The following is a 13580-nucleotide window of genomic DNA, read 5'->3' as shown; positions in this document are numbered from 1 at the left end:
TTTTTTAAATTTCCATATATATTTTTAATTCATTTTTATTATTATTTTAGAAGTTATTTATTAGTTGTTGTTTTTTTTTCTTCATCTAATAAAAAAATCTAAATGTAGCTTTATTTATAAAATAAAAAGTTTAATAGTTTTAGGCTTGGCTTTAGTTAACAATAACAACACACTGGACTGGACATAACCTCATTTGACTTAAGACTTCGATTAGTTTGGTTGACCTTTTCTAAACTCGGAAGAAACACATGAACTGCAATGTGTTTCACAGTTGGATGAAATCTTTTCATGCTGATTCCCATATTGCATATGTACCACACACAGTCCCACAAATACAGTGTGAAAAGAGACCAGTGAGGGTAAAATCTAAATTTGAACCAAGGAATTTAACCATTTTTTAAATCTTTTTTTATCTGTCTGTCTTAGTACGGCACCAAAGCGTTGGATAAGATCACTAAAGCCATCCTCAGGCAAATCGACAACAAAGTCCCTCCACCGATGAGCTACCCAGGAGGGGACATCATATTCTTCAAAGGTAATGTCATCTGTTCTGATGTGCTTCAGTAATGCAGCTTATGCCAATTTGATCAAAAGTGACAGTAAAGACATTTATAATGTTGCAAAAGATTTCTGTTTCAAATAAACAATGTTCTTTTTAAACTTTCTATTCATCAAAGAATCCTGAAAAATAACTTGTATCACAAAAATATTGTGCAGCACAACTGTCTTCGACATGGATAATAATCAGAAATGTTTCTCGAGCAGCAGATCAGCATATTATACTGATTTCTGAAGATCATGTGACACTGAAGACTGGAGTAATGATGCTGAAAATACAGCTGCGCATCACAGAAATAAATTAGTTGAACAGATATTCACATTGAAAACAGCTATTATTTATTTCACAATATTACTGTATTTACTGTATGTTTGATCAAATAAATGCAGCCTTGGTGAGCAGAAGAGACCTCATTTTAAAACTTAACATAAAGTTACCAACCCCAAATGGTAGTGTACCTTTATTAAAATGTAATATGTTAATATAATATTTAGTTTAACATTTCTACCAAAATACTACAGTTCTGCAGTTAATCCACGTAAATCCACGCAGTCTGCATAGTCTGATTTAAGACACACTAATCCTAATGTTGCTTACTATTGTGTTCAAGCACATGCAGAAGAGCATGATGGTGCAATTTTTGTGTGCACTGATTTTAATATTTATATGTGTGTGTGCCAGATATGAAGAATGGCATGATTGATGTGGGAATCTTCTGTAAGGAGCCGCGTCCAAGTCAGAATACAGAGAAAGGTAAATGTAATACAACAGCAGCACAATGATCTGATTATAAAGATTTAATGATCATCTCTGTGTTTCGTATGATAAGTGCAGCGATACTTCTGCTTGAGCATATTTATGTAAGTGATAAAAATGTATCTCTGCTGATATTTGCCCATTTTCATATTATTGGTGTGTCAGATTCAAAATGTCTATGGATAATGTACATTTGATCTGGTTATGTGTTACTGATGTAATTTCTGTGAGTGGAGTGCTTTCCTGTTAGTTACGTTACATTTGCATGTAGAAAGGTTTGTATTTAAGAAATGCATTGATTTCATGCAAGTTAGTTACATGCAAACCAGGTGGCTAATTGCCTTTCTTTTGTCCCATATCCCAGACTGCACCATCACTAAGTTTCTGAACCGTATTTTGGGTATGGAGGTCCATCATCAGAACTCTCTGTTCCAGTATTTCACCGATAACTTTGACTACCTGATCAACAAGGATAAAAAAGAGGGAAAATATGACATGGGAATATTGGGTGAGGAATCTATGTAATGCGGAATAGTGCCGTTATATTTGCGTGGGTCTGGTATGTTTTCACAGCAGTAGATGAGCTGTATGTGTGTCTGAGATTAATGTTGTCATATTCTGTGTGTTCAGATCTTGCTCCTGGTAATGATGAGATTCACGAGGAAACACAGGAGAAGTTTCTAACTCCAGGAAACCCTCAGGAGGGCCAGGTCATGCTCTATAAGGTACATGTCAGGAAAATGAGGATATTAATACTTTTATTCGGCAAGCATGCATTAATTAAAAGTGGCAGTAAAACCTTTATAATGTTACAAAAGATTTCTATTTCAAATAAATGCTGTTCTTTTAAACTTTCTATTCATCTGTGAATCTTGAAAAATAAAATATATCACAGTTTCCACAAAAATATTGTGCAGCACAAACGTTTTCAACATTGATAATAATCAGAAATGTTTCTCGAGCAGCAAATCAGCATATTAGAATGATTTCTGAAGATCATGTGACACTGAAGACTGGAGTAATGATGCTGAAAATTCATATTTTGAACATATTCACATAGAAAACCGTTGTTTCAAATTATATTATTTCACAATATTACTGTTTTTATGACATTATTTTACCAAATAAATGTAGCCTTGGTGAGCAGAAGAGACTTTGAAACACATTTTTTAAAAAATCTTACTGACTGGCTTTTATATATAAGTTTATTTAATATACTGTATGTTAACAGGGTTTCCGCGGGTCCTTAATAAGTCTTCAATTTTGTTCAATCAAATTTAAGGCCATAACAAGACCTCAATGGTGCAAGAAAGTCTTAATTATGATTTCAAGAGGTCTTACATTTGGGGACAGAAATTACCAAATAAATGTAGCCTTGGTGAGCAGAAGAGACTTTGAAACACATTTTTTAAAAAATCTTACTGACTGGCTTTTATATATAAGTTTATTTAATATACTGTATGTTAACAGGGTTTCCGCGGGTCCTTAATAAGTCTTCAATTTTGTTCAATCAAATTTAAGGCCATAACAAGTCCTCAATGGTGCAAGAAAGTCTTAATTATGATTTCAAGAGGTCTTACATTTGGGGACAGAAATACAAGAATTGCAATACGGCTTAATGTAACGATTAAACTTCAAAAGGCCGTGATTTCATTGAATAAATATGAGCGCTGCACGATTGAAAGTCAGCTGCTGCGCTGCTTTGTGTAGCGATTACCAAGTAACCGCTGTATTTCTGCCGTTCTTAAAGCGCCTCCTACTGGCAGAGAATGAATGTGCATTTTCGATCAGCCCGTCTGCTGTTTTAGTTCAGACCAATGTGAAAATCAACCCATGTTTTACGCCGCAAACACACAGAGTTGTGCTTGTCAGCAAGAAGATAATGCATTATAAAAATCTAAACAATTAAGACTGTAAAATATATTTAAATGTTATTTAATATTATATAATAATTGAAAATAATTGCTTAAAAAAGAACAAATCCTGGCTATATTATAATAATAATAATAATAGTTCATGTTGTGATTATATTATGTCTATAGATAATAAAGATAATAATAATTATTATTATTACTACTACTAAATAATATATATTTACAAAAAAAAACGAAATAGATATTCATATTGTACTAGGGCTGCACAATTTAGCCAACATTTTGTGAATACATAAATATGAAATATGTTAATAAAATAATAATGACAACTCAATAAAAACTAAAATTACTAAATAAAAACAAAATAAGAAATGTTATTGTAATACAAACTCTTTTATTGTTATTATTTTAATATTGTAATTATTGTAATATAAACTCAAACTAAACTAAACCATAAACTAAATGTGCAGTGCCGCTTCACTCTGAAACATGAAGTGCATATATTTATTTATTTAAGTCATGGCCTTTGTGAATTAGTAATCGCACAAAACCATATTGTGATTTTTGTTTTATTTCAATTAATCATTCAGCCCTAAGTCAAATCAATAATACTACTAAATATTAAATTAATATTATAATTTATACTTTTGACTCTTAATAATAGTTTAAAGGCTGAAATGTGAAGTTTATCATTTTTATAAACTTTGTTTTTGTGAAAACCTGTATCTGAACTGTGTTATCATAGACATTGCTCTACCCCGCTCATATGGTATTAATTTTATTTGTGCAGGTCCTGCAGATAGCCTAATAAATCATTTATTTTATTTTTTATTTTATTTTACATGTATTTTAGTTATATATACATATATATATATATATATATATATATATATATATCTATTATTATTATTTTTTACTTCTTTTATTTATTTATTTTGGAATTTTCTAAATGTCCTGAGTTTGTGTTGTGGCTGTTTTCAGATCAGTGTGGATCGCGGGATGCCCTGGGAAGAGGCCCGCAGTAAAGCAGAGAAACTCACTGGAGAATATGAAGGTTTTTTCCTCTCAAACAAGGTACACGACGCATCATCACACACTGATGTCTGACGATAAATCACGCTTGCTGTGTTTACGCAGTCGAAATCATCCAAATGCCAAATTACCGTCTTTGAGTATGTTTTTACCATATATGTGACCCTGGACCACAAAACCAGTCATAAGTGTCAATTTTTCAAAATTGAGATTTATACATTATCTAAAAAAGCTGAATAAATAAGCTTTCCACTGATGTATGGTTTGTTAGGATAGGACAATATTTGGCTGAGAAAATCTGGAATCTGACGGTGCAAAAAAAATCTAAATATTGAGAAAATCGCCTTTAAAGTTGTCCAAATGAAGTTCTTAGCAATGCATATTACTAATCAAAAATTAAGTTTTGATATATTTACAGTAGGAAATTTACAAAATATCTTCATGGAACATGATCTTTACTTAATATCTTAAGGATTTTTGGCATAGAAGAAAAATCTATCATTTTGACCCATACAATGCATTTTTGGCTATTGCTACAAATATACCCCAGCGACTTAAGACTGGTTTTGTGGTCCAGGGTCATATATGTGTGTTTGTGTGTTCAGCTGCGCGGGAATCAGCCGTGTGTCCTGCTCGCCGAACAGGGTCGGGGTCGTAATCTCATCCTATATAAACCCAACATCGGCAAACAGGTTCATCCTGAGAACCTGGACAACCTGTTCCTGAGATACTACAAGGTACAACACGCAAAACCCATCAGGCACTGCCAGAGTCCCTACAGCTCACACACATTGATATGATGTTAAGCCTTACGCAGAGCTCTCGTCGCACAGTGACATCCAGTGGTAGAGAGCGGGTCTGTCAGGAACACACTTGTGTGTTTGAATGTAAGAGTTGGTTTGACTTTTTGGTCTTGAGTTCAGTCGAGATCGTGGTTTAATACAATCCAAGTTTAGAGTTGCTGGGAGTGTTTTCAGAGTTGACTTATTATTATTTTTTTTATCAAAAACCACTTCATAACTCATTCATTCTCCTCTTGAGTGAGTGAATACGGATATCAGACTGCATCAAACGCATAGCAAGCCCTAAAATATGATAATGTAAACATGAAATGTTATAATGAAAAGCGTTTTTGCCACTTTTGATGGCTTTTTTGCTACCAGTCCAGGTTCACACTAAATGCTCTGATGAAAACACGTTCATACAAGTGTTTTTCTTCCCGCTCTGAAGGTGACACCTGATGAAGCAAAGGATTTCTGGGAGAGTCAGTTTGTCTTTTCTTTCACCAGCTGCACACATGCCAACTGGTGAGTGTGTGTGTGTGTGTGTGTGTGAGTGTGTGTGTGTGTGTGTGTGTGAGCGAGCGATCAGTAGAGACTCTGACCCTGCTGACACTGATACTTTTTGTTTTTGACAATGTATTTAAATATTTTTCACTTTATGTTGTAATTTGCACAAATAGCTAAGAATCTACTATAATACAACTCTGTAAACTGATTGAATAAGTGTGTGTGTGTGTGTGTGTGTGTTTAAAGGTGTGGTCACAATTACTGTTGCTCTGCAAGATTTCACAGGTGATAATGATGACAAAATAAACATCCAAAGCTATTCTGCCAGCTAGCAAATGAACCAAACCGGTTTGCTTTCCAAACAGCTTCTTTTTATGGATGATTTTATAATATTAATGGTGTAGTGTGAAACAAAACTGTGTATTTTAGTATTATTTTTATACCATTATAACATTTTTTGTTTGCAAATGTTCCGTTTTAATTTTAATTTAAGTTAACCAAAAAAGTTTTCAGTAGTTTTAGATTTAGTTTTAGTTAATAGTAAGATGACCATTTTTTAAGTAAACAAAGTTTTAGTCATTTTATGTGCTTTTGTCCTTCATTTTTAAATATTTATATTTAGCTTTAATTTATATCTGAGTTTTGGTATTTGTAATAAATAAATGTAATAATTTAATAAATAACTTAAACGGGTATTAGTTAGAACTTCTAAGTAACGTTTTTTTCCTATGCCTTTCTATATAGTATTTTTAGATTTCATATTTTATTTTGTTGTATTTAAGGTTTATTTCAGTTACCGAAAGTGATTTTCAATATTTTTAGATTTTGTTTTATTTAACAATTTATATTTAGTTAAAACCACCAGAATGAGCGCCTTGTCCATTGTGGCTCTTTAGCTTTGGTTGGTGCTGCAAATTCGTGTGTCAGAGTTTAATGAACCCGAACCCAACACAAAAATTGCATGGGGAAATTTCTTCGCCACTGGAAGTCCAATCAGACGAAATTGTTCAGTGCACTGATTCCCATTGAAATGACTGGATTTCGCATAGTAACATTAAATGTGACCGCAGCTTAATAGTGTTTGTGTGTCTGTGTTTGTGGTAGGAATGGTAAGTGTAAGCTGATCGAGCAGGGCCAGGAGTGTTTACTGGGGATGCGTCTCAGGCAGTATCACATGTTGTGCGGCGCGCTGCTGAGGGTCTGGAAACGAGTGTCTGACATCGTCTCGGACATCACCAACTCCAGCATCCTGCAGATCGTACGGCTCAAAACCAAACAGAACAGCAAGCAAGTTGGTGAGTTGATGTTTTGTTATCTGTTACTTCTCAATCCCGTTTCCTAGCAAACTAATTATTGCAGTGAATAGGGCTGCACGATAAATCGTATTTTAATCGTGATCACGATTTCTGCTTTTCTCGATTTATTAGGCATAATCACCTGCAGTATTTTCCAGCTGGTTATTTATCCTGAAAATGTTTCATTTTAATTTGGCGTTTGCGTTATCTTTGCATTGGTAACAAGCCACGACAAGCTTTCATAGTTGCGGTTGCCAGATGTCAAGATTTGAAATCCCCCAATCAGAGCTTTTTTTCTGAAATCGATGCATTTTCTGCCCAGTGGTGTATTTAATGTTCCGTTCCCAACCTGATGAGCTGAAAACACTGGCAAACATTTATGTTGGAGTTTAGCGATCTCTATTGAGGTATTTTGCTCAAGTAAAAGTGAAATACAGCTGGTCTGCGACTAAATCTGCTAGCAAACCAATGGGCGTTCTCTTGATTTGTGCTTATGTGAAAATGCAATAATTCTGATAAAATGTAAAAAGAAATTGAATATGACAATAATCATGATTCTATCATGATTAACCATTATCATGCAGCCCTAGCAATTAGGACTGGGACAATAAATCGATGCATCGCGTTTGGTGGATCGATTCTGAGATTTTCGGAATGCATCGTGATTCTCTCTGGAATCGATTCTGAGCTTAGTTTTTAACAGCAGATGGCGCTCTAGGCTCATTTTTAACCGCACACTCAAATGCTCACGAAGAAGAGTGCTTGTGTGTTCGGAAGAGAAATGTAAGTGGTCAAATGTATTTGCACACCGTCTTTTATGCTTTTATGATGCAAGATTAATGTAAACACAGCCCACTGTAAACATCCTTGTAATTCGCTTCAACCTTTTCGAACTTTATGAATACTTATTTTAGGTTCAAGTGGTGCGTGTGTAAGGAACTGGAAGCAAACAGAATACAGCTATTTCTAAAGCACACAGTGCCATCTGCTGTTAAAAACTGAGCTCAGAATCGATTCCAGAGAGAAGCGCGATGCTTTCGGAAAATCTCAGATTCAATGCAGAATCATGTCTCGATTCGCGATGCATCGATTTATTGTCCCAGCCCTACTAGCAATGAATATCCCAGATTTATCCTAAAACTCGTCTTGTCATGAGTATTGATTATCACAATTGAGAGGTAAGGCCGTTCACACCAAGGACGACAATGATACAGCTTTAAAAATCAAATAGCAGAGTCCCAACACCGCTGTAGCAATAACGGCACATAGGAACACTTTCATGTTTTTTAGCCAATCTGAATCCACCTGACTTTAAAGAGCTTGTGCATTTATAGTGGCAGACGACGATACTGCAGCATGCGCTTTGAATAAACAATGTTATTGTGCTTTGGTGTTGACACTAATATGTGACCCTGGACCACAAAACCAGTCAAAAGTGTCAATTTTTCAAAATTGAGATTTATACGTCACATAAATAAGCTTTCCATTGATGTATGGTTTATTAGGATAGGACAATATTTGGCCGAGATACAACTATTTGAAAATCTGGAATCTGAGGGTGCAAAAAAAATCTAAATATTGGGAAAATTGCCTTTAAAGTTGTCCAAATGAAGTCCATAGCAATGCATGTTACCAATCAAAAATTAAGTTTTAATATATTTACAGTAGGGAATTTACAAAATATCTTCATGGAACATGGTATTTATCCTAATGATTTTTGGCATAAAAGAAAAATCAATAATTTTGACCCATACAATGTATTTTTGGCTATTGCTACAAATATACCCCAGCGACTTAAGACTGGTTTTGTGCTGCAGGGTCACATATAATTATTGTTCTTGGTATGAACGGACCTTTATATGTCCGTTTATCTCTACTCAAGACGAAAATAACAATCATGTGTGTGTCTCAGGTATAAAAATCCCAGAGAACTGCGTGTCCCGCGTGCGCGCTGAGCTATCTCGGATGGACGAGGAGGTGAAGAAAGCGCGGCGGGAGAGAGAGCAGTTAGCAAATGAGCAGCGTATGCGCCAAGAGATGCTGGCCAAGATGATCATCGCAAACCCTCCCCCCTCCCTTCAGAACCACCTTCACTACCCACGATCCCTTCTGCCGCCTGCGGTGAAGCCAAAGAGCGAGGCCGTCAGCGAGGTCTTGGATCTTACCATCAGCCCCTGCCCATCGCCAGACATCAAAACGCCTGTGCCAGACCTAAACGGCGTGTCCCTACACGGAGGCATGCTAGGCGCGAGAGGACGCCCGTGCGCGGTTGTTCCCGAGACGTACAACTTGGAAGATTTGATCTCCCAGGAGCAGCAGAGACACAGGCAGGTGGCGTTGAACCCGAACGTGCGCATGTCGTCGTCGCATGCCACTTTGAACGTCCCGCAGCAGCACGTTCACACACTAAAGCAGAATCATTCGTCGTTTGGGGTGCTAACACAGCAGCAGCAGCAGAGCGGCTCACACGCACAACCGCCCGAGCAGTACCGCGTGCTTCTGTCGCAGCTGCAGCGAGGGCAAGACACATCGCTCGTGCTGCGGCTTCTCACGCAAATGCAACAGCAAAATGGCGTGTCGCCGCAGTCCTCGCGCACTATGCTACACCAGAACAGTCAACGCATGACGCACACTTCGAACGCACACTTGCTCGGCATGCATGCGCAGCTGTCGAAACAACATACGAGCGAACATGCGCAGTCGCAATCCCTACCGTCACAACCCCTGCCATCGCAACCCCAAGCCATGCAATCACATGTCACTCAGCCTGCTACAGAAAGAACGAACAATGAGTTTGATTTCGACAACTTGGACTTCGGTTACCCCTCGCCTGAATCGCAACATCAGTACCCGTTCTCCTCTCAAGCCCTGCCATCCTCGACTCCGCCCCCTCCTCCTTACTCCTCCTCCCTCTTTGCGTCAGCGCCTACAAACTCCTCCCTCTCGGACTCTAGCTCCTCCTCCTCACACTTCACGCCATCGTCCTCTTCCTCCGAACAGACGCATCTGTTACCAAATGGCCACAGCAGTATGGACGCCCTGGAGACGCTGGATCACATGATCCACAGAACACCCTCGGATCACCGCCAGTCCGTCATCCAGTTCAAAACAATGGACTGGGACGCCACCTAGAGGCTCAAACATACACGGTCAGAAATTCATTCTCGGCAAGACTTTTGAGTTCTTTCCCAAGTCATTCTCAGTCCATAAGCTAAGAGTTGCGTTCGGTTCGTTGACGATCAATGAAGACTTGAAATCAAATGGGTTTGCCTTATTTGAAGCAATAGGGCTTTTCCACCCACCATTTCATCACAGCAGACATTGAGGTAAAAGAGATGTTTATTTATTAAGATATTGGTGTATACTGTTTCCTGTCCAAGGGAGTTTATCTTTTCGAATGAATGCCTTCTGTTAAATCGGTGCCTTTATCTCCTTCAGATGCAGTCTTGTGTGCGTATATATATATATATATATATATTTCTAGACAGAGTAGTGTTATATTATTTATTTCCTCTGGTGTCAGTCTCCTCTACCCAGAGTTCTGTGCTTTTTCATAGGGGCGTACGGACCCGATCGCATGATTCTGAAACTGCTGTTTGACCCCTTAACCCTGTGAATTCCTCGTTTTCTTTCTACATTTCAGTAATCTGAACACAGGGACAGATTCGTTCACGATACAGTGATGGCGGCGCTCATGAGCAGATCGCTTTCTGCAGAATACTTTCTCAGGTATCATATAGACTCATCACTGTCCAAACAAATAATTGTTTTATAAAATATAATACATTGCGGATGGATCGTCGTGAGCTTTGGGAATCGATTACCAAATTATTTATTAGCAGACTTATTTGTAAACATGCGCTGAACCACTGGACCTCACGTCGAGATGGCTTTCTATCGAGCGAGAGTGAGACTTAGCAATAAAAACCAAACGAATATTACAAAAATCAAATACTGCCCCACGAACAACTCGCGATTCTCTTTATATCTGTTCAGAAGTGATATTTTTTAATTTCGAAGTTCGAACTTCGTGTTCGAAGAATATTATATGCCTTAAGAGAAAGTAACGGATTTGTCTGTTTGTTTATTTGTATGAGGTCAATGTTTTTTTCCTTTGGTCTTGTATTCTCGTGTAGTTGGAATGGAAGCAAATGTATTGGCGTCTTTGCTATTGCTGTTCGTATTATTATTATTATTGTTATTAATACTATTATTATTGTTGCTATTTATATCCAAGGGACATTATTAGTAGCGGTAGACTTTGTTATAATGACATGTAGAAGTTGAAACACTTTTCCAATGCCTTGTCAGAGTTTGATTTCTCCTGCTCCCAAAACACAGAATCAAAGCCTGCAACCTGCCACCAAATCGAACTGCACTGCCCTGCGCTGCTCTCCAGCATCTACGTGTTACTTATTCCTTTACTCGAAATTTCAGTTTTCTGTTTTGGGTCGGGCGTCTAGATTCCCATTGCACCAAAGTTTTCTGTGCAGTTTTTGCAGGCTCCGTACAGTCGTGCTAAATCTCAGGAAAAGTCGAGGGAAATAATGCGGCGTCGCAGATAAAGACGTGTGATACTGACTACTGTATTTTACAGGCCTGGCTACCATATTCTAGACTTGAAGTATATGAGAGAAAATGCGAATTTAGGAATAAACCTCGAGTATTACTACAAGTTCTCTGCTTTTGATATGGTTTTTGTTTTTATTTTTATGCAAGCAGTTTCAAAACTGGATTGGTAATATGAACAAAAACCATGAAATCCAGTTCCCATGAGACTGTGATTGGCTCCAGTTACTAGTTTAAACATTTTTGTGTGTAAAAACCTTGCAGATGTGTTTTACCCGCCGTGTTTCATCTGCTGCCCGAGTACAAAGAAATCACAAGTGAACACTTTAATAATAAAAACAAAACATTTATTAAAACTGCTACTGATTGTATGTATCGTTGTTGTTGATATTATTATTGTTATATTATTAATGTTTCCAGTTAGAATTCTGTTCAGCACTTTTACTTTGAGCTTCTTTGTTTTTTCCCCAATATTTATGAGTTTAGATGGATCTGTAAATAGTGTAAACAAATGTGCCTTTTGACTCATTCTGGACGTTTTCTACATTTAACAGAAGGAATATATTGTACTGCAATATAATTTTTAACAAACAATAAAATTTTAAGAGTTTGTTCAAATTCTTGTCTGTGTCAGTCAGATTTATTTCTAGAAGCATCTTAACACAACTGAATTAAGGCTGCTCTGTGCCTGCTCAAAATAAAGTGTAAAGGTCCAATGCTGTGTAAAAGCCAGACTAAAGTATTCCTGCTCAGCCTCTAGTATCAAAGTATATGCAGTTCTAATTGCTGTGTAAATGCATTTATGCCACCTCTGAGCAACATTAAACTGTCTGTGTAAAGACACCTAAATGCCACTTCAGAAGCGCTTCTATGCCACCTTTGTGGTGTAAATTTGGCATAGGTGTTTTTTTTTTAGGGGAATAGGTGAGGCATTAACCAAGAAATATCATGATAATACCTTAGAATATGAACATGCCAAGTTAAGGCTGCTCTGTGCCTGCTAAAAAATTCAGTGTAGAAAAACACAATGCTGCATAAAAGCCAGACTAAAGTTTTCCTGCTTAACGTGTGCAGTTATAATTGCTGTGTAAAGCATTTTATGCCAGCTCTGAGCAGCATTAAACAGTCTGTGTAAAGACACCTAAATGCCACTTCAGAAGCGCTTCTATGCCACCTTTGTGGTGTAAATTTGGCATAGGTGTTTTTTTTTTAGGGGAATAGGTGAGGCATTAACCAAGAAATATCATGATAATACCTTAGAATATGAACATGCCAAGTTAAGGCTGCTCTGTGCCTGCTAAAAAATTCAGTGTAGAAAAATACAATGCTGCATAAAAGCCAGACTAAAGTTTTCCTGCTTAACGTGTGCAGTTATAATTGCTGTGTAAAGCATTTTATGCCAGCTCTGAGCAGCATTAAACAGTCTGTGTAAAGACCTAAATGCCACTTCAGAAGCGCTTCTGTGCCACCTTTGTGGTGTAAATTTGGCATGAGTGTTTTCCCCTCAAGGAGATAAGTGAGGATCTAACCAAGAAATACAATTTTTACACCTTTATAATAAGAACATGTCGAGTTAAGGCTTCTCTGTGCCTACTCAAAAAAAAAAAAAGTGAAATGATGCAATGCTGCATAAAAGCCAGACTAAAGTTTTCCTGTTCAGCCCCTAGTATCAAAGTATATGCAGTTCTAATTGTTGTGTAAATGCATTTATGCCACCTCTGAGCAGCATTAAACAGTCTGTGTAAAGACACTTAAATGCCACTTCAGAAGCGCTTCTGTGCCACCTTTGTAGTGTAAATTTGGCATAGGTGTTTTTTCAGGGGAACAGGTGAGGTATTAACCAAGAAATATCATGATAATACCTTAGAATATGAACATGCCGAGTTAAGGCTGCTCTGTGCCTGCTAAAAATTCAGTGTAGAAACACAATGCTGCATAAAAGCCAGACTAAAGTTTTCCTGCTTAACCCCTAATATCAAAGTATGCATTTATAATTGCTGTGTAAAGCATTTATGCCAGCTCTGAGCAACATTAAACAGTCTGTGTAAAGACACATAAATGCCACTTCAGAAGCGCTTCTGTGCCACCTTTGTAGTGTAAATTTGGCATAGGAAATGCCATGTTAATACTTCAGACATCTGAAGTGTTTCTGTGTTACCTTTGTCGTGTAAATTTGGCATGAGGGTTTTCTCCCCAAGGAGATAAG

At 37.2% G+C, this 13580-nt stretch overlaps 1 protein-coding gene across 1 annotated transcript in view; it reads left to right on the top strand.

Annotated features, from left to right (window-relative positions):
- Window positions 1-11982, top strand: part of LOC107596282 (protein strawberry notch homolog 2-like) — a 45474-nt gene extending 33492 nt beyond the window's left edge. Inside the window, exons 18-26 of the mRNA XM_016286977.1 lie at window positions 427-535; window positions 1241-1312; window positions 1680-1823; window positions 1946-2040; window positions 4171-4263; window positions 4827-4958; window positions 5452-5528; window positions 6615-6805; window positions 8718-11982. Of these exons, the coding sequence (XP_016142463.1) occupies window positions 427-535; window positions 1241-1312; window positions 1680-1823; window positions 1946-2040; window positions 4171-4263; window positions 4827-4958; window positions 5452-5528; window positions 6615-6805; window positions 8718-9937 (2133 nt within the window). The 3' untranslated portion in view covers window positions 9938-11982. The remainder of the gene's footprint in view (window positions 1-426; window positions 536-1240; window positions 1313-1679; window positions 1824-1945; window positions 2041-4170; window positions 4264-4826; window positions 4959-5451; window positions 5529-6614; window positions 6806-8717) is intronic.
- The last annotated feature ends 1598 nt before the right edge of the window (window positions 11983-13580 follow it).

This window comes from Sinocyclocheilus grahami, unplaced genomic scaffold, assembly GCF_001515645.1.
Source record: "Sinocyclocheilus grahami isolate Dianchi unplaced genomic scaffold, SAMN03320097.WGS_v1.1 scaffold216.1, whole genome shotgun sequence".
In the NCBI taxonomy this organism is placed as follows: Eukaryota; Metazoa; Chordata; class Actinopteri; order Cypriniformes; family Cyprinidae; genus Sinocyclocheilus; species Sinocyclocheilus grahami.
Note: the sequence above shows the minus strand (reverse complement) of the source record. Positions and strands in the feature narration are given on the sequence as shown.